This window comes from Ornithodoros turicata, chromosome 3 (genome assembly GCF_037126465.1).
Source record: "Ornithodoros turicata isolate Travis chromosome 3, ASM3712646v1, whole genome shotgun sequence".
Lineage (NCBI taxonomy): Eukaryota > Metazoa > Arthropoda > Arachnida > Ixodida > Argasidae > Ornithodoros > Ornithodoros turicata.
In genome coordinates this window covers 60,727,491-60,748,538 of record NC_088203.1, presented here as the reverse complement: position 1 = coordinate 60,748,538, position 21,048 = coordinate 60,727,491, and the positions used below count along the sequence as shown (strand labels likewise).

Here is a 21,048-nt window from a genome sequence, read left to right as displayed (position 1 = left end):
CGTCTTAGGTACGTACAGGCGTCACACATGTATAAATTATAATATAGCGATGACGTAATTCCATTTAACTTATGTTATCCTACTTGTCCCGTACTCAACATTGTCAACATCAACAAATTTAATTTTAGGGGCCTTCCAGTGTTGAAGTGGCGCAAGACTGATTCGTGTGTGTGTGATCCAGGCACTCAAGTTGACATGACAGAAATAGCTGAAAGCAGGTATATAATAGGAGAAGAAACCGATGAGTACTACTAGCTTGTTTGAAGGGTACAAGAATACTTCCTGTTGAGGTGTAGTTATGAATTCATGACTAAGGAACGCTAATTAATTTTCTAGAGAAGCATCCTCTACGCTTGAATGCCCTATGAAACAGCGAACGTTCATTGTCTTTGAAGCCCCACTACTGGAATTGTTCAATGTCTGTCAGAGCTGTAGTGAGCCATGCAAGGTTATCACATCATATTGGTCCTAAATTTGCAGAGTTCCCCTAGCTCGGATGCAACTGTCATTTCTCTTTATTGCTCTTCCGATCCTACCTTCTCCGAAATTAGTGTGGTTCACCATACACTCTCTACTCATGCTTTCGGTTTCTTGTTCTGTTGAATAAATCTTCACTTGAGTTTGCAGCCATCACGCTGTCTACTGTGTTTGGCCCTCATCTATATTGATGTGCTATAACGGTATAGCACATCAACATGCCAACAACCTACCGACAACTACCAAACAACCTTGCATAGTCCTACTTTTGGATGGAAACTACACGATGTGGTAACATCCACACATATAAAGTTTTAGTCGACGGAGATTTGCTGTTTTTGTACAACCTTGTTTGTACATTTCTTTTGTCTCGCTTAGCATGCCTGAAGAAAAGTTCTCATCTTCATCAAGATTATAGTTCCTGTAATCTTTTCACCAACAGAGAATACAAAAGTGAACAAATGGTAAAATATAACAGCATGTTAAATTCAAAAGCAAAAGACAAAAGTGTTTATACGTCTCTTGTTTATTTTGTTGCAGGTTTTACAACTCTATCAAGTACGTCAAAACATCAGAGGGCAGGACGTCCTACTCTGTTTCCTAAATCCCTGGACAATAAATAAGAAAGATATAGTTTGAGTTGTGACAAAACGTTGCTTCTGCTCTTATATTATATTTCAGTCAAATGTTACGATGCATTTGTAGTGTACACTGAAGCCAGTTTCAATTTGCAGGGCTGTCAAAAGTACTTTACAAAAGTACATCTCAATTACAGTAACAGAGAACTTATGCAATAAATTATTTAGCCATTTTGGAGTACTATGCACACCAATGGTGCATGGTTAACTTTGAACCCAGATCAAGGGTTAATAATAATTGAAGTCAGCCCTCAAGTCCTTCTTTACAAATGTTAGTTGGTGACGTGATAATGAATGAGTAACAAGTACTCCGTTTAGCAAAACAGAGTTAATTAAGTGTTAAATCCCGATCTTGGTTCAAATATTAATTGACATTTGGAAACGTGGTCACTAAGAAGTGTACTAAAAGGTTATGGACACAGTTCAGCTGAATGACACTGATGAAAATTATCTTACTTACTCCTCACATATACAATTGAGACATGAGTATAACCTAGAAATACATCTATGCCCACAGGTTACTTAACCCTCCAGGAACAAACTAGTAATTATAATATGCTGTGACAGCAAAGAAAAAGGAATGAGAAAAACTTGCCGCAAGCACGACATGAAAATATGCTGACATCAACATTTCTACAAGTCTGCTAACTGGGAAAGCATCCCTAATTGCATGCATGACGCAGATCGAGAACCAGTGGAGTACTTTCTATTGTATTTTCTCGGAGCACCCCATATCCTTCTTGTGAATGGAAGACCTCCTCCAACCAGGTGACGGAATTTCCTGCAGAAATAAGTGTGTTCCGTCCAGTTTGCTGTTCAAGTAGCGCGTAAAGACCACACGGCGCTGCCGTGTATATTGCCATGCTCTTCGATTTCTCGGATGTACGTAAGACACTTGCAGTACTTCGGTGTCAAGGCACAGTATTTCGAAATATTCGTTAGTTCTGATACAATTATCTGTCTGCCTTCCACACGCATTCTCTACCTCTCAGCAGCAAAAACCGCAGTATCCGTCGGTTTGCATTTCACACATGAACACCTGCACGACGAAAAACAGCGCTTGTTTCGGCTTACACAAGTGCTTCTCCCTGATACATGGAAATTTCACAAATCAGTCCATGTTCACGGCACGGTGAGCTACTGCTGAGGACGAGTGTGACTCCGACTAATCTCTGGACGAGGAATCTTCTGCTGTGAAGAACACACTTTCCACCACCCTAACGCATGAACAACAGTTCTGTGTGAGCGACAGTTCTCGACTGCGGAATTCCAGCGCACTCATGTTGAAGAGGCCCGAAATTCTCGACGTAGAAAGTGGTCACAAATGCCCACTGCCATTTTCGTTTTCGCCGGATTAGCGCCCGGAAGTGCGCGTGTTACATGCGTCCTCGACAGATGGCGCGGGGTCATGCAATTGTTGACAGACTGCTCGGTTTCCTACTAGGTCCCTGGACATGCAATTATGGAAAATTCGATTACAGAAAAACTACAGCGATTTCAGTGGAGTTCTTTGATATCTGAACTTTTGAAAGTTCAAGCTTTTCGCTGAACATAAAGTTTCGATTGGTTTATATTCACTTTTCGGTCCCTTTAAGTCTGCGTAGAGGTAATGTTTCTGTTTCTTACTCATGTAGCTTGAGAAAGTGAGTTGGTTCATGGAAAGCCGAATTTCTGCAGTGCTACATCGTCCCGCGTTTCTCTCTCCCTTCAAATATACCGGCCTCGGTGGCTCAGTCGGTAGCGTGTTCGCCTTCTGATCCCGAGATCGCGGGTTCGAACCCGGCCGAGGACGCCAGCAACTTGGTGGCAGGGTACAAGTTGCTCGGACACGCCGTCTTCCGCGAGGGACGTTAAATACGGGGTGCCGTCCCAGACAGGGTGCCGTCCCATCTCCTACGGACGTCCGAAATAGATCCTAATGTCCATATCCAAAAACTGACCTCCGTGGGACTCTCCTCGGATATTTATGGAAGGATATCCGGGCCTGTATATCCACAGGAGGTCCTGTTGCGGCCGTTTCATGGATTGTCCGAATCAACTCAGTGATGGGTTGCTGTACGGATCATGTATTTGAAGGGAGAAATAAATAAATAATTGGGTGTTTACGTCGCGAGACAACTGAGATCATGAGCGACACCACAGCGGTCGGTCTGTGGATTGCTTTTGCCCACCTGAGGGTTCTTTAACGTGCGATGAAAGCTCATCACACCCCGGAGGGAACAATGCTCTCTTGTGAATTTCCCGTGGAGATCCGGACGTCCAGAGGATATGACCATTTTGAGGAGTTGACGTGTACAGGATGTCCAGTGGAGCTCCGCGTGGCCGCAGTTTTAATATCCTGTGGAAGTCCTGCTATGATCCTCAGAGGTCATAGCAGGGACATGTATGGGACCCTTACAGCTCATGCACCCACAGCTGTCTTAGCAGGATTATCAGTCTTAACAGAGACGTATTCAAAACGCATAGTGTTTTAATTGCAATTTATTGTAACAGGATGTAACATATACAAAAACACAGTAGGAGTTCAGAACAATATCCTTTTAAACGCTCCAAATGCAGGTAGCATGGGCATGCAGTGTTAATTTTCAACGTTCACCATGCGCACAAATTCTGCACAGCGAACTTGTGTAATTAAAACGCGAAACCCCGCAAAAAAAAAAGTAGTACAGGCACTCGTCGTGTATGACAGTCAGGACTAGTGCACATTGCTGCATTAAAAAAGAAGAAAAAAAACACACAAGAGAAAGAAAAAACAGCAACAAGAGATTTGGGACACTCAGCCGAAAAGCTGTGGAAATTAAGTCGTATTCACTTCCAAACAGAAAACACACTGTACATTGGTGTTTTCGCGAGCTTCTACAAGTACGAGAGCCCTGCTCGCCTGTAGGTCGAAATGAAGGGTGAGATGTGCAAGTTTAATTCGATTACGTGCACAAACAACAGTAAAATGAGAAATTGCTTGGCTTATTAAGTCACTGTGGAGGTAATGTCCCTGTTTCTAACTCATCCGGTTTGAGAAACTGAGTTGGTTTCTGGCAAGCCGAATTTGTGCTGTGTTACATCATCCTGCGTTTCTCTCTCTCTTGCATCCCATCACGGAGACGATTTGGACAATCCGTGAAACAACCACAACAGGACCTCCTGCGGATATACAACTACGCATATACCTCCCAGGGAAGTCCCACGGAGATCCATTTTCGGATATGGACATTGGGATCTATTTTGGACGTCTGTGGGAGATGGTGTTCTCTCTGGGTAGTTTGGATCACATTACGAATATCCATGGGACGGACATAGGATGTCTCGATGTCTTGGATATCTGCGACACATTTTGCACGTCTCCAGGATATTCCTGGTTTACTGGGTCTTTACGAACGATTATAACAAGGTTTAGGAGCACGAAAATTGTCTCACGGAAATTGTCTCACATAACTGTAATAATCACCTACACACATACAGGAACGTGCGCACACAGTGTTTTGCAACATCCCCCAGTGCTCGCCATTCTGGTGAACCACTACGCCAACTGTTGTGAAGAAGGGCATGAAGATGAGTTGATCAGTTGGTGGCGAACACTCTCGGAGGTTCATAATGCACGCAGAAGCCTCACACCAAAAGCCTTGAGTGCCGTAGATAACTACACTTGCGGAAATTTCGCATGTTGTGCACTTGTCCAAATCGCTGTCCCCATGGCTGAGGGGGACTGCGGGTACTCCGCCAGCGGTGGAACGCGTATGTGGGCTCGTGCACCATTATATTTAGTGTCACTGCAGAAATTGGGACAAGCTGCCTCTGCCTCCCCTGAGCACGTGGCTAAACACATAAACATAAAGAACGTGAATGTGAAGAAAGCACACAGATGTACGCGTCACAGCGTTATTGTATTCCTGTCTGCGATCACCAATACCTACATAGTGTTCTGGAAAATGCACGTCAATTTCTAGTTGTGTGGTTGTCTGCAGTTTCAGGTATGTCTCCTTATGCATGTTCTTGGGTGTCAAATGCAGCCATCTTCCGAATGACGAGGCGAGTGGTAAACGTTCCCGTGCTAGCCGTAATCGTTGTCTGGGGCTTCTTCACTGGGGTTCTTGTGAACAAGTATGGCTCAAAGGAATGCTTTCTGCCAGTCACTGACTTCCATATCAACGAGTTGCTCGTGCTGTACATGCCAGTGCTCGTCTTCACCGTGGCTTTCACTATCCGCTACCACTTATTCAAGGGGGCCTTCTGGCAATGCTGTATGCTCGGAGGCGTCGGGTTAGGTCTGTATAAATGAATTTTTACTGCTTACGGTTTTTAAACGACCGTCCTACACTCTAAGGTCTGTATCTTATAACGTACCTTATATAAAGCTGTACCCGATAAATATAAAGTACACCAGCGAATTTTCCCCACTGCATTATAAGGTAACGGTTTCAACAAAGTCGACCGCCTCGTATATATAACATACAAGGAAATTTATAAGGTGCACTGTCGCTTTATAAGGTACATGTGTGTGTAGCGTGTAAAACTGTACCTCATATACCCACAACCTTGTTTGGCCTTTATTGCGCCCTTCTGCTATCAACACTTTTTTGTTCAGGTATCTCCCGAAAAGGTCGACGCATTTAGATAATGCACGAAAGTACAGAGCAAGAGCGTCTGTTGATTTGGGTGTGAATCATGGACAATACGATTCTTTTATCGTTGGATTTGATTTTGGTTTCATTAAGAAAGAATAAAAACATTTTGGAATATTCACATTGTGCTTGCGCTACATTTTCGGTTGTAACAGTCTGGAGCGTTGAATTTGTCGTTATATACTAAATAGATACTTGCAGTTTTCTTTTTATTCCGTGTTAGCGCGGTGAAGCAACTGTGGCTATGAACGGCATAAAAACGTGAACAGATGAAGAGAGGTCAGCAGGAAGGAGTGGGAGACAAGGAGTTAGTGTGCGTCACGGGCCGACTTCAGAGGGAACTGTGCCTGCATCCGTCTGGAAGGTCTGCCGGAAAACCCAAGGAAAACCTCATAGCACAGCCGGCGGTAGAATTCGATCCCACCGCCTCCCAATCTACAACAAAACCTTCGCTACCACCAACGAGCGGACCTTTAGCCAACTCGGCCATGCCGCACCGAACTGGTCGTAAACCGGGCCTATGTCGGCACGTGGGTCAGTTCGATCAGTTTACTTCCGTCGACAATATCCTGTCCCATGTCCAGCCAATCAAATCGCTCGCATATATACCTGCGCAAGGAAAAAATTGCTGTGGAACTAACTGTAATCTCGTCCACGTGGGAACATTTACAGCCGCGAAACCGATGTCTCTGTTCGATGAAGTCAAGTATAGGTACCCAGTGACGATGCATCCTATGCGAACGGTTAGTCATTTTATAAGGTAAGGATAATTTCAAAATTGCATGCATGCACGCGTGTGCGCGACGGACCATACCTCACCCGAGCGTGTGCACAAGTATGTTTTGGGTTTGTAATAGCATTGAGGCATGTTAGTAATATCTAGCCCGTTCACCGAGAGTCATTTTCGTATGTAGGTCTACTGAAGACACAACGCCTCTGCCAATGTTCTAGCACATTGTCTTTCTATAGGGGTGTCCCATGCGGCGACCAACATCTCTGTCCTTTCCGAGCCAACGATATGGCAACCACAAATAGACCGTTTCGATAATTTCGAGAATAATTAATTGGCTTCGGTCTGTGGGTTTATCGGGTAGGTAGGTACAGCATGTCTATCTTTCGTTCAGCTGCCCGGCTGTACCGTATTTTGGGTGCACTGCTGAAAGTGTTCACCATAAGTGGTCCCAAAACGTGTTAACTCATAAGCCAACTGCTGTGCGCGACGTCTTGTTTGGAAGAGAGAGGGGGCTTCCTGTGTGGTTTTTATCATTTTTGTACTGTGCTGTTGATGCACTATAACTCGCAAATAAGAAAGTTAGGGCCCCATTGGTGAACGAGGGCGATGAACATGTAGCTTTCGGACTGCTGAATGAGCAACCTGTCACAAAGTGTTGACGTGCGTAGGCTTCTTGAAAGAAATGTGTTTTGGTCTATTAAGAAATATCTTTCCAGATGAGGAGCGGTACCGTAGGGGCTCCGAGAGCGCCCTAAGAGAAGCGGAAAACATAGAGTTCGCGACTGACTCATGGTCTTAACCACAACAGAAACTTTTGCGGGGACTTTGGTGAAACACGCTGTATAATTATTGATTCGCCGTTCTTTTCATCTCTTAACAGTTGACAATTGAATTCGAGGCAATTCTGGACGACTTTGGATGAAGCACTCGTACGAACGAAATATATCTTAATAGACTTTTCAACGGTGGCAAGCCTGAAAGCTTCGACATTTGTCAACATGGACGTCTTCTTACGACCCAGATATTCCAAGTATCAGCTGATATCAACGGTATGCACACCGCTTTATTACTTTCATCAATTTATTCCGCATTTTTTAAAGAACAAACTGGCTGATCTGTCTTCGTCAACAGATCGAACAGATCGTCGAAGAGGTGGCCTCTCTAGGGCCAAAAGTATTCTTCGGGAATGAAACGTTTATCTGGTGCGGCCCAGGAGAAACCATCAAAATAGAGCAGTCAACCACAGTGAGGCAGCTCTTCTCTGCTGCAAGACCGCGTATAATGAAAATATTTTGTATTGTCCTATTGCATTCGATCAACTTTTAGGTCTCTTGGTGTATAAAATAGTCGACCAGCAGTCTCGAAACCTTACAGAAATCCGTGTCTCACACAGGTCCTGAACAGATTGAAAGCGCAATAAAGTACCTCCCACTACATATGAGTCTCTTGTGTTTATATTGCGTATCTGTGTTTCTAAGAATATAAACAGCTGAAATGTGCATAAATCAGCTCAACAGTTTCTACTTTCCTGTACCGCTAAACACGCACACTTACACACACTTAGAGCGTACACTTATGTAAAACATACCGGATAAAGAGTGTCACTTACTGATATGGGCTGCGCATTATACCGCCGTACCTTACACCACTTGTAACCCTTGTTGTCTGTACCTTATAAGAGCTGCATCTTTGGATTGCGTTCCTCATAGCGACTGTACCTTATAGCATATGTGCTTTCGTCTGTACCTCGTAGAGACTGTACCGTATAAAATACAAGGTGAATTTTTGCAAAATTGTACCTCTTAAAAGTGGATTTTTAGAGGTATACAGCGTTTAGAGTGTATAGCGGCGTAACGGATGACTCTGTGATGATTCAAAGTCAAAGTCAAGCTCAAGGTTACTTTACTGACGGGTAATGTTATTTACGTTATTACAATCAGGACAGCATGGCAAGCCCGCGAAGCTGTCCTCCATATCATGACACATGAACTGAAATTCATATTTCCCTGTGGGAACACTATAATCCCGATTTACACATGTAATGTATACTTTATCTAAACATAGACATGTGTCATATACATAAAAAAGAAGAAAAAGAGAAACAAGAGAAAAACAAACGATAATACATTATAAACTCTGGTTTGAACAGCGTACATGCCGCATCACTGGTTGAAGCTATGTGTCGAGTTAACCTGTCGCACATCTAACGGTAGTTTATTCCATATCTTAGCACCCGCAAAGGCATGAGTAAGCTGCCCAAAATTTGTTTTTTTGGAGCAGGCAATTTAATAGTGAGTGTGTCGAGAGGTGTTTCGTGGCACGCGGAAAGCGAGCGTTGGATCAACATTAATCCACCGAATGCGACTCGATGTGGCCTTTACAGCTCCGTGGCGTTACCGCTTGAGACAAGTTGACTCTCCCCACCTGCAGCCACGGTGGTGCTCTTGAGGATCTAGAGCACATTCTTCTTCATTGCCCCCACTACCAACCTTCCCGAACCGCACTCTACGAGTCACTTAGTCAGCTGGACTCTCGCCCCTTCTCCCTATCGAAATTGCTTGGTCCTTGGCCCAATCCAGCCCAGCAACGATCTGCGCTCAAAGCTCTTTTGACATTTCTGGACACCATCGGACTTCAATCGTTATTTTGAAGGGGCTCATTATTTTACTCCCCACCTCCCCAGCAACAATCGGGTAGAGTATCGCCTCTGGCGATGAACCTCCCCACTCTCCATCTCAAAATAAAGTTGTTGTTGTTGTTGAATGTGTCTGTTCTAAGCGAATAGGAAGCGGAGATTAATGGTAATGTAATTATAGAAGAGTGACATAACCGATTTGCAAAGTTAGAACAGCAAGTTTTTATGTAAGTTGGAATGCTTGTTGAATGTTGGAAGTTAAAAGTTGGAATGCTGTTAACTGACAGCAAAGAAAACAGAAATGTTACCGACGTGTGCGGACGCAGAGATAGAACGGAACTTAAACCCTATTGAAATTTTTTCTGATGGACCATCAAATCTGGTAGGTTTTTGGACGCTGATGGCTTAATGGATCATTAAGCTGATGGTCCATCAACCTAATCGTCCATCAAGCCATCAGGGTCCAAAAACCCACCAGGTTTGATGGCCCATCAGTTCTGAGGGTTGATGGCTCATCCATCAGGCCTCATAGTTGATGGTCCACCAGGCCTGAGGTGGCTGAACAGTTGTGTATCTCCAAAGCAAGGCCATACGGATTCAGTCACATGTGGAAAGGACAAAGATTTAATGAGAGAGCAATGGTGTCAAGCGTAAGCTACCTCTTTCCTAATACACCGCAGATCAATGGCCAATCTCCACGTCGTAAACGACTCATTGTAGACACAATAACATGAGCTCACCTGTATTTCGGACGGAATAATTGGTCGTTCCTACTTGTTACACCTCTCATTGCTAGTAAAGATGAAATGCAGACTGAAAATAATACACAATTCCCTCAACCGACTCCTTGGAACAAAGGTTATGAGCAGGGTTTCCGGTTTTCGGTAGTTACCGAAAAGCACCGATCAACGTACGCCGGTAAAATTTTCTCGTGATCGGTGGAAACGGATTTTGCACCGATAGCCACCGTAAATGAACTTCTCAGACTGCTTGGTTTTGCACCAAAGAAGGGAATCACTCAAGCAACTGATGAACTCCACTTCCCTCAAAGGCAAGAAAGCGGAGAAAAAGCGGAACCTGATGTTGGGAGACTCTGCAGTACTGTATGCTAAGTTGACCTTTCTGTCAGAAACCTCAAGCATTCTTGTTGAAATCATGAAACTGATTGAGTCGGAGCGTCCAATAGTAACTGATGTTTTCTAGATGCGATTGAAAGCGAAACTGCAGGCGTGGTGTGAAGCAACACCGTGTTCAGATTTTGGAACAAGAACAACAACCCTTCTAGAGACGATGACGGAGTTACATCGGGGCAGTGCGTGACAGCATTCAGTAGATTTTACGAGACTGTGCCCACAAAGTGGATCTCTACAAGGGAAAGGAACCTGCCTCTCACAGTGGACATTTCAGATTACTCCTTCTGATACAAAGTCAGGGTTATTGATCCCACCAACAAGTACGAAGTAGGCGGTAGCGCTGAGCACATTCTTCACGCTTTTAAGTGTGTCGTGTCATCCAGTGACCTATCACAACTCTAGGACGAGCTGGCTGAATTGCTTTCGGTGACTGTGACCCCAACAAGTGACTTTTCAATCACCGGCTTCTGGGCAGCGCACAAGAAACAGTGGCCGGTGCTATTGGCCGCAGCGTTGGACTTGCATGCACTTCCGGTATCAAGTGCTAATGTAGAACGCGCGTTCTCACACCTAGCGTTTTTGCAGCGAAAAGAGCGGTGTGCGATGTCTGCCGAGTCTCTTAACATGCACCCAGCCATCTACAGTGAACCCTCGTTATTATGACCATGGTCGTTCCCGAACATTTTTGTCATAATGCGGAATTGTCATATTAACGGGGGAGATTTGCAGAGGTTCCGCAGCATTGTCCCAGAAGAGTATGGTCATAAAGCGCGTATGTCAGATTATCGGGGGTCATATTAACGAGGGTTCACTGTATTACAATAAATTCAGGCCATAGCCGTTATAACTCTTATAAAATCTGAAAATAAAGTGATTTGTTACTGTACGTATAGGTTGCGCCAATGTCGTTTCATGCCGATTTTCACCGAGTGTATTGATGTTTAAAATATTTCCATCGAAAGCCACCGCTTCGTGGTGAGCTGAATAACCACCGTTTTTTCCCACCGTTTCTCTAGAAAAATAAGCACCGAAAACCGGAAACCCTATTATGAGTGACTGCGAAGCCGTCGTGTTACGTCTTGCCGTACTGAAAAACATCTCTCGCGTCCGTGAAGGTGGGTCTACTACCAAATGCGTTCAGTCCGAATGACCTTCCGACAAGTATCAATCTTTGCACACTGAGTTTCACATATTCCATCCGCAACGTCTCAGCCACAGTGACAACTTACAAGCACATGTGTTGCGAACAGGCCAACGCCGACGTGAAAGAGGAAATCGCGTAAGGGTACAGGGGTTCGGTAGAATCAAATATTTTCACAGATAATGCGTGTGTTGGTTGAGGACGAATGAGTGACAGAGTACACCTATTTTATGTCATGATGGAGGTGTACATTTGAGCGCGTATTTTAGCGTACATTTGAACGTGTGTATATACAGTATTTAAAAATCCTGGGAACTACTTAATCCTATACACGCGGATGAACGTGCAAGGCGGCGGCGCAAGGTGGCAGAAGGAGCTCACCAGCACCATCAGATGCAATCTAGTTGTCCACCAGACATCACCAACGGAAATTTGGCAGTCCAATTAGGTACCACCAATGACCGTGCAATGCTGGTGCATTGGGCACCAAGAGGGACAGGGTGTCTCAGGCGCCGCAAAAGGACGGTTTGGTGGTACACCAGGAAGCATCAAGGTGGATTTGATGGTCCATTAGATGCCATTAGAATAGTTCTATTGTTTAGACAGCATGATGGTACAGACCCTTACAGAGGTCCATGCTTAGCTTTGTACGGTATAGCCGCAAAATTACGGTGACGGTGCAACAGAGCACCCAGGAGATGCGGTCGCCCTGCAGTAAGGTGCCGAAATCCCACGCAGCACACAATACTGGGCCCATATTGACTGGGCGTTGGCGATACGGGTCCATTATGGGACCCGTTTTGCCAGGATTTTCCCCATATTGGTTAAAACTTGGCAATATATGGGCCCCATATTACAAGTTCGAGCCAGTAATGGGGAAAATGTCAGAAATTTGGGCCCCATATTGCCCGTGTGCACCCCATATTGATTGAAAATGCGGAGAATTGGACGTACCCGTATTGGTGCTTGTACCAAATGCCCAAGCAGCACGGCAGGATTGGACGTTGAAGCGTGTGAAATGCCCTACAACTCCCCGCAGAGGATGCACATTGTTCGAAACAGTCAGCACGGTAGTCAACAGCAACAGTCAAACGGGCAATCTGGCAGTATCTGGCAATCCCACAGTAACGTGCACTATAACTGAACTGGTACACCTGCTGCAAACAGCCGTCATCTTCTCGGTCGTAACTGCGGAATAAAACGAACCGACTCAGAGCGTGTTGTCCTTTGCACAACTAATACGCACGCATGACACTCGGATCGGCCGTTTCATTCGAGCGAAAATGTCGCTGGTTGCTCTAATGACAATGGAAGCCGCAGGCCAAGTAAAAAACACTATGTTTGGTAGAAAAGGATGTCTGTTCTGTAACGCTAGGTGCCTTGCAGTTACTGCGGAGGCAATGCGAGTTGGTGAGGCCTATGTCTGTCACCGTCACGAAAGTGTTCGCTCCTTTGTACTGTAGGAGCGGGTTGGAAGTTTTTCGGTTGCATACTGTAGTGCGATCCCAATAAAGGTTTCTAGGTATGTTTGGCATCGGTAGTTCCGTAGGATTACCTGCCTTGCTATTATGCCTAATCTTCGTTTTTAGGGCGAGGGCAGAACTATTTGTGAGACGTGATGTGACCAGGACTTGCGCTTTTTCCCATTCTACAGTTGGCAATACGACTGCTGGATCCTTCAGCTAAACGGGCACTGCATCTGTTGTTCTTTTTTACGGCGAGGCAGTGTTTTTGTAACGCGATGCCACGTGGATTAATTAGAAGATCTCCTGAAAAAAAAAAGGAAACAGACGACAGAAGGTAATATCACTTTTAGTGGTGGATATTATACCGGATAAGGTTTCATTATTACACAGACTCATGGTTGGCGTTATCCCGGAAAAATGGCTTGCCAATATAGTAAAAGGGATAAAACCGTCAGTGCGAAGACACTCGTCCCTTTCCTCGTCTCTTTCTTTGTTCCGTCCTCGTCTTTCCCTGCGCTGAGGGTTTTATCCTTTTTAACTATGAATCACCAACCAACCCAAGTTTTAACCATTTTCTTGCCAATATAGGCTGCCCATATTGGTCTAATTGGGAGCCTGGTTGCAGTTTTCATGTTGAACCAATATTGGCAGCCCATATGCAGCCGATAGTGGCCAACCTGGTAGTTCACATTGATCCAATATTGGGCCAATATAGGCGTGCTGCCTTGGAACCGTTCCGCATGGCCGCTCCCTTCAAAATGTACACGAAAGTGTTCTGCCATCAGATTTATCACCCCTCAAGATGTGAGACCGTTGGAAATTTGCCGTCGGATGACATGGCAGCACAGTTAACCACGTATGTCTCAGAGACAAGTAACTGTACGAGTGGTCAGTCAAGTTCAAGAATGATGTGATTAGTACGGCGGATTCTCCCACTCCAGGCCATGCCAGGCCGAGTGAGTCATTACTCCGGTACAACTGCTGTTTCAGAGGAGCTTTCGCAATGGCAACTTCACATGGGTAGAAGGATTTCGCCCCCGTTTTCCCATTCGCAAATGCACTACCAAAGGTACGAGTTCGGGAGGGTTTGGACCCCCTAAACACACCCAGATTACGTCACTGACCTAGTCTCTACAAGATGGGTACCCCCGCCAGCTGGCACCCTAAGTGCGAGAACAGTGAGTGGACCTTGTCAGGAGTTGCTTCAGCGTCACGAGGCCAAACGAGGGTTCTTCGACTTGTGTCGTGACCTGGGTTGTAAGATGTCTGCCATTCTTAGCCAGACATAGAGTCTTTGCAAGAAAGTGGTCTTGGAGAAAGAAAGCGGCCTTGGTGCTCACATGAAACCTTCAATCCGCCGGAAACAGGTGCCATTGTTAACCAATGGGGTTTTGCGTCAGCATGACAACGCACGCCCTTACTCGGCTTGTATATAGGACCGTCGCCACCACCAACACTCTCCGAATTGAATGTCTCCAACACCCTTCTGATTCCTCCAACTCGCACATTTGTTGTGCGCTCAAAGGGACCCCTGGTAGCACTAAGTTTCAAGACGACAGTGAAGCAAGGCTGAACTGCATGACTGGTTGCGGACAAAAGACTATGTTGCACAGGATGTTCAAGCTTTAGTGCGCCATGTAGCATGGTTAGTAAAAATTCATTCGCGGCTTTCATTTGAATCACCCTCGTATGGATCCCGAGCTGTCACAAGAACCCGTTAGATGGGCGGATGTACACGGATATCTCGGCCATTATAAGAACGAAGTACTGAAGCCGAAGAAATTGACGGGGCGAACTTTCCTCACTGTGTTTGTGAGAACCCACGAATCTAATGTTCTGGTCACCAGTGAGATGACGATGTTCAAATGGCGCCTTCTCGTTTTTATCCGCTAGATTTATACCTGCGTGATGTTTTCTGCTCAGTGTTTTGTCGAACAATGGTTCGACATAGCACTGAACAGAAACCGTTAAAGGGAAAGCTTTCACGAACGCAGTGCAGAAAAGTTTCCATTATGCAGTTCTTGCTCTAAGTTTACATATTTGATTCGCGTACAGAAAGCACAACTCCATCACATGACACGTTCAAAGCCAACCGTTCTTCAGATTGATACCGTTATCATTCCCCATGTGAGAGCTGCAACGATTTACATACATGCAAAATGTTGCAAAGAAGCGCGCGCCTCCCGCTTTCGACAAGTCGGAAGACGGAATGATATCATTCGAAATTATGGTTGACTAAGGGATGAAGCGTCCCTTAACTTGAAATTACGACTCAACCCTCCTTCTCTACCGTTAGCTAGCGTTACCGTCACTAACTAACATTATTGAAAAATAATTCATGGCTAACTGAAGGGTCGCATGATCGCCGTTGGTGAGACCGGGCCTAAGAGCATGTCAGTTGGTGAATGTCGTATTATTTAGACGACCGCAAAGAGACGTGGATGGTTATTGTACGTATTTGGAAAGTTGAAGGTGTTACCGTAGTACAGAGTAGTCTTTTCTTCCAAGTCGCTGCGATAATTCCCACCACTCGAGTACGACGTGATGGCAGCGGTTGGCAACTACTAATCATGGAATCGCGGAAGGACAACTGGAAGGAGCCTAGCACTTCGTCGCAGCGGCCATGTACGGCGACAGAACTTCCGGAACAGCTGTCACGTTGTCGAAGTCGCCTCCGAGCTTCAACCCATTTGTAATCGAACTTCCTGACAAATTCTATTTCCTGCACCTTGAAGGCTGGAAACGATGGTTCGTCAGGTGGGAACGCTACAGGGGTATTTCTGGAGTGCATAAGCAAGAGCCAGGAGCAGAAGTAGTTCGCGGAGTCACGGAACTCGTGAGCGATGCACATGACGTCCCGTTGGAGACTTTATTTGCTGTACTTAGTGGTTCACTTGGACCCATGGAGGAAGGAAACACAGGAGCGACCCTTCCAACTTTTTGTCATTAGGACGGGCGTGTCAGCCTTCGCGCTGCATTCTGGGATGCTCCTGTCTACCATGTGACCGCTCACGTGACCCCAAGAGCATGCGCAGGCCAGCTCCCAAAGCAGACGACCGGAGTCGTGATTGTCTTCCTGTTCAGATATCTGCATTGTGATGAACGTCGCGCGTCCAGTTTTATTTGTGTGTGTTGGGGGGGGGGGGTTACTCTCGGTTTACCCCTCTACTAGAAGACCGGTCACGGTCTGCAGGACAAGCACGCAGGACTAGAAACATCATTCGTAGCAGCGACGTTTGTGTGACGACGTGGCCACGTTTTATGTGTTTGTTGCTGAAGTGATAAAGCATGCCAATAATCAAACTTGTACAACAGTGGAGGAAATCAAATGAATCCGCAGCTGTAGCACAGCACCAGTTTGTAAAGGAACGATTCAAGATGACTCTACGAAACTACCGATCAAGTACGTACTTACGAATGAAACGTTATTCCCGTGACAGAGCTGATTTCTTTTAAACGGCAGCCGGCATAAGAACGTGTTGTTAACAAAACGCTGTTCCCGCAATGGTGCTCACATTTTAAGAGTAAATGACTTCGGGTGAGCATAAAAGCACAGAAAGCAGCGCGCACAGAAAGCAAAGCGTTGCTAAATCGAAACATCGAAACCTTAGAGAGGATCACGTGGTGGACAGGAAGTAATGGCGGTTTTGACAGGAGCGACCGCCAGAGGGGTCCCATGGAAATCTGTTCGAAACGGCCGCTCCTGTATTTCCTTCCTCCATGCTTGGACCTGTTGGCAGCGACTGGAATTAGGCTGTCACATTGGCGACGAGCTTGAGGACCATACTGTGATTTCGATACTGTGAGTTGACGCGTCTGTTGCTCGTTGGCAGATTGCATATCGCCGCGAGATGCCCACGTTCAGGAACCTGGAACCGTTTGACGAAGGCGCGGATTGGTCAGAATACCATGAAGGGGTTGAGCAGTTTCATGGGGCAAACGATGTACCCGCCGATAAGTTGCTGCGGTTCAAATACTTACCTAGTCCTCTGAAGTCTCCTACCTCCCGCTAAGCAAGCAGGCATAGCGTTGGAAACGATCTTCAGTACGTTAGATGCGCACTTCGCGCAGAAGCCTTCGGAAGTGCGCTAGCTCGTTTTAAGTTCAACTCCTGTGTACGCCGTGAAGCCGTTGAAACGTCTAAGGGAAGGCTGCGAATACAGTACTTTCCAAAATACAATGCTTCGTGACCGAATTGTATGCGGAATTAAGGACATCGGAATGCAGACTCGTCTTCTAGAAACTCCACGCCTTACGCTCGGTATTGGTGTGAAGACCATGTTAGCCATGGAAACAGCGAATAAAGATTCTAGGAAACTAACGAAAGCAGAAGTGCCCGCTCTGGCTGCATGTGTCATTAAAACAGCAGAGCCTGTGCAGGACACTACTTGCAACCGTTGCAACGGGAAGCATTCGCTTGATCACTGTCCATTTTCAGGCGTAGCTTGTTGCCGCTGTAAAAGGAAAGAGCATCTAGCGCGGATGTGCCACTCAGTGTGTGAAAGTAGTAGGGATGACAGACGAGGCGGAAGACGTACAGATATGGAACAGAAGAGACGAGCGCGTTGGCGGCAGAAGCCGGACGCGAAAAGGGTTCATCATGTCGCCGATAGCGACGAATCGTAGCGACGATGACGTTCTTTATGCCACGTGGTCGGCGTCGGCACAGGTCACTATGGATTCATTCGTAGTGGAACTGGAAATTGATGGAAAGCCCGTAAAAATGGAACTGGACAACGGGGCCCAGTGTAAGCGTCATGGGTGAAGATATCTTCCTAGAAAGTATCCAAAAGTAAGGGTTGAAGCTTCTAGCATCCTGCTCCGAAACTATTCAGGAGGTTTCGCATCACTGGTAGGAAAAGCAAACGATTTTGCAAGGTACTGCGGAAGGGAGAACACATTGCCATTGTTCATCGTGAAGGCCAAGGGGCCTACGTTGTTAGGTTGAACATGTATGAAGGAACTCATAGTTAGTCACGCCAAGGAGGAGCGCGCGCCGAGACCGCCCCGCGCGTTTCGCGGCCGCGCGTCGCGTAGAGAGGGGTTTCCTTCTCGCATTTGAACATTCATCAACATGCAAAATACATCTTATTCCCTTTCCACATCTTTTATTACATCCTCGAGCGGGGAGTGTTTTCCTACCGCACTTAACATAGCATACTTCCTTCCGCAAGACATGCAATCAACGGACATACACATTTGTACAAGTGAAAAACATTTTATTAATGCCAATTAAAGCCAGTGGTGCTGGGGATTGCCAATTATGTTGCCAATCTGCGTGAAGAAGAAAACCCCAGCGGGAAAACCTTCACACCTGAAACAGAAGAAACATACAAGACAGTACACATTTTCTACAACAGAAAATATTTTTATTACATATTTAATAAATGTAATAATGATTCTATTAAACTTTCTTGAATTAGACCCCTAATGGCGTCCGGATCTCAAAGATAACATAAAATCAGCATTCGTCACATTGCTTACCCAACCAGATGACTCACTGCAGCAGTAGCAGCAATGATCTGAAAGAGAACCTAATATTAAGAACAACAACCACATTTCCATTCACTTATACATACGCTGCATAGGGGGGCCAGGGTAATCTGAACAACTATTAATATCATCATCTACATTAAATGATACGCCATTGGAACTCTATATCCTGAAAGAGAACGTTCACTTATACATACGATGCATAGGGGGCCAGGGTAATCTGAAAACAAATACAACAACTATTAATAGCATCTACATGAAATGATATGCCATTGGAACTCTATATCCTGAAAGAGATCATTCACTTATACATACACTGCATTGGGGGGCCAGGGTGGTCTGAAAACAAAGACAACAACTATTAATATCAAGCATGGTAACGAGACCTATAACTATACTCACTGTCAGGTGGTGGTATCCAGTGAGTATCTAAAAAGATATTTGCAATTAAGATCAAACATGAAAACAGGATCTATAACTATATACTCACTGTCTCGTGGTGGTACCCGATGATCGTCTAAAGATATTCGCAATTAAGATCAAATATGGAAACGGGATCTATAACTATACTTACTTTCCGGTGGTGGTACCCGGTGATTATCTAAAAATATATTTGCTATTAAGATCAATTAATCAGTCATATGCTGGTACATACTTCCATTCGCTACCACACAAACTGATTCATCTGAAATAAAACTCATATATTAACATGAAACCTATGAAATGTCGCTAATACATACATCTTGGTGGTGGTGACTCAAGATACTTCTCGCTTTTCACATTCGCCATTTACTTACCGTCTTCGAAGTTAAACACCGGGCTCGATGTAAATACTGAGAAAGAAAACGAACTTGAGGAGAAAAACCACCAAAACTCACCACTATCATCATCGTCTTCACAACTCGAGAAAACTGAGAAACACAACTTTCGTAAGAAACCTAACTTTAAGGTAAAAACCATCAAAACTTACTACCATCGTCGGCCATGTTGCTTCGAAGTGATGCTCTAGGAACCAAATCTTCGTTTTTTTAAAGCTGACGCATCCTCATTATCATATCATATCCTCTCCTACTTTGTATAAATGACTTTTAGCAACAAGGGGGTGGGCTGGAGAAATCCGCATGTAGCAAAAAGTCTTTGTAGTGAACAACCAATTGCAAGCTAAAGCAAAAAGCAACCAATAGGGAAAGTGTGCACATCCTTTCCATCGGATTCCTTTTCAACATCCCCTCACAGTCGACGATGGAAGCGCAGATGTGCTACGCGGTCTCCGAGGATGATTGTATGTGTAGAAAGTTTTCCCGTTTTTCCCCTCCTTAAAAAAAAAAATGTGATTCTTTGTTCAGACTCTGATTGTCTTCTGATGGGGGATCTTCCTCTTGTGAAGACATTGAAGTCACCACCCAGAACTTTCTTTATACAATATGATGAGCATCTGTGATGCTGTCGTTGTGGTGGATTGTGGCCATCGAATCCATCTCATTGGCTAAACAATAACATCCGACCTTATCTCGGTTGCCATCCAAGCTCGGATGAACCATGAAGCCCAGTGAACGATTTGCTTTGACGGTACAATGGCTAATGTACAAGGATTTGATGAAATTAAACTCCTATCTGAACTGAAACGGGCCAGAGGCTGATTTTCGTCTCATTATGGAAATTCTCCCGTTTCCGATGCGGACGAAACGAGGAAAGATTGGTCGGAGGCTCCAACGCTTCGTCACCATCAAGTGTGACTTGTTGTGACGGTATCGTCAGGGTGACAATATATCTCCAGCCATACTTAATGCCGGACTCAAGCGACCAATAATTCGAAACGTTTACATCCAACACTTGTCGCAAGGTGTCGAGTCTGGAGGACTACCTTAAAGAGGTCTGTACATTGAAGAAATAAAATGAGACATTTTTCTTTAAATGAGGTATTCCTCTTCAATCATTTTTATTATCTTGAGGTCATTGTGTACAAGGTTATTGTCAAATAAGGACACAATGCTCTTGAGTTGGTAATTCTTACAAAGGCGGGAAGCAAAGAAACAAACAAAAAGTCCACAGTGTGAGCTGTAAATGCTTTGAATGCATTTCTCACAATACTGATCAACAGGTAGATCGAGCAGCTCTTCTTCAATCGGTGGTAGACCAAAGCTATCAACACAAATGTACTTGTCATTCCTGTCTCTCATGTACAATAGCCAGTGTTCTCCGGGACCGTGGTGTGGGTGTGTATTAATAACTATAAACCCTTCTGTCGTTAAACTTGGTACAATATCAGTTGCGAAGGTCCCGCGATACATCTTCGAAGTTTCATGGTTCAGAGAAAACAACAATAATTCCAGATCAAATACATTCGTACTTAGTCCACTCGAATAACAAGATCACCATCGACAGATAAAATCTTGGGTGCTTCACTAATAAGTATAACCGACACTGCGCAAGGTAATGGCTTAGCAATTCAATCCTGCAATTGCCCTTGCGCAATGAATTAAAGTAGAAACCAAAACTTTCGTCAGCACTCAAGTTCCAATGCATGATAAAGGAATGTGTTTTATATTTTTCATAACTTAACTCAACATGTTTGTCATTCAGCTGATACAAGAATTCATAGTAGCTTGCTCTAGCCAGATCATTTTCCCAGTCATAGGATAGTTGTTTCCTGTATCTATCAACTGATAGTGTTACAGAACTAACGTTAAAATGCTCGAAACAAAAGGGGTTT

General features: G+C 44.9%; 1 protein-coding gene across 1 annotated transcript in view; it reads left to right on the top strand.

Annotated features, from left to right (window-relative positions):
- LOC135389548 (uncharacterized) overlaps positions 1 to 21,048 on the top strand; it is a 99,102-nt gene that overhangs the window by 67,618 nt on the left and 10,436 nt on the right. The window contains exon 4 of the mRNA XM_064619583.1: positions 5,123 to 5,377. Coding sequence (XP_064475653.1) covers positions 5,123 to 5,377 — 255 coding nt within the window. The remainder of the gene's footprint in view (positions 1 to 5,122; positions 5,378 to 21,048) is intronic.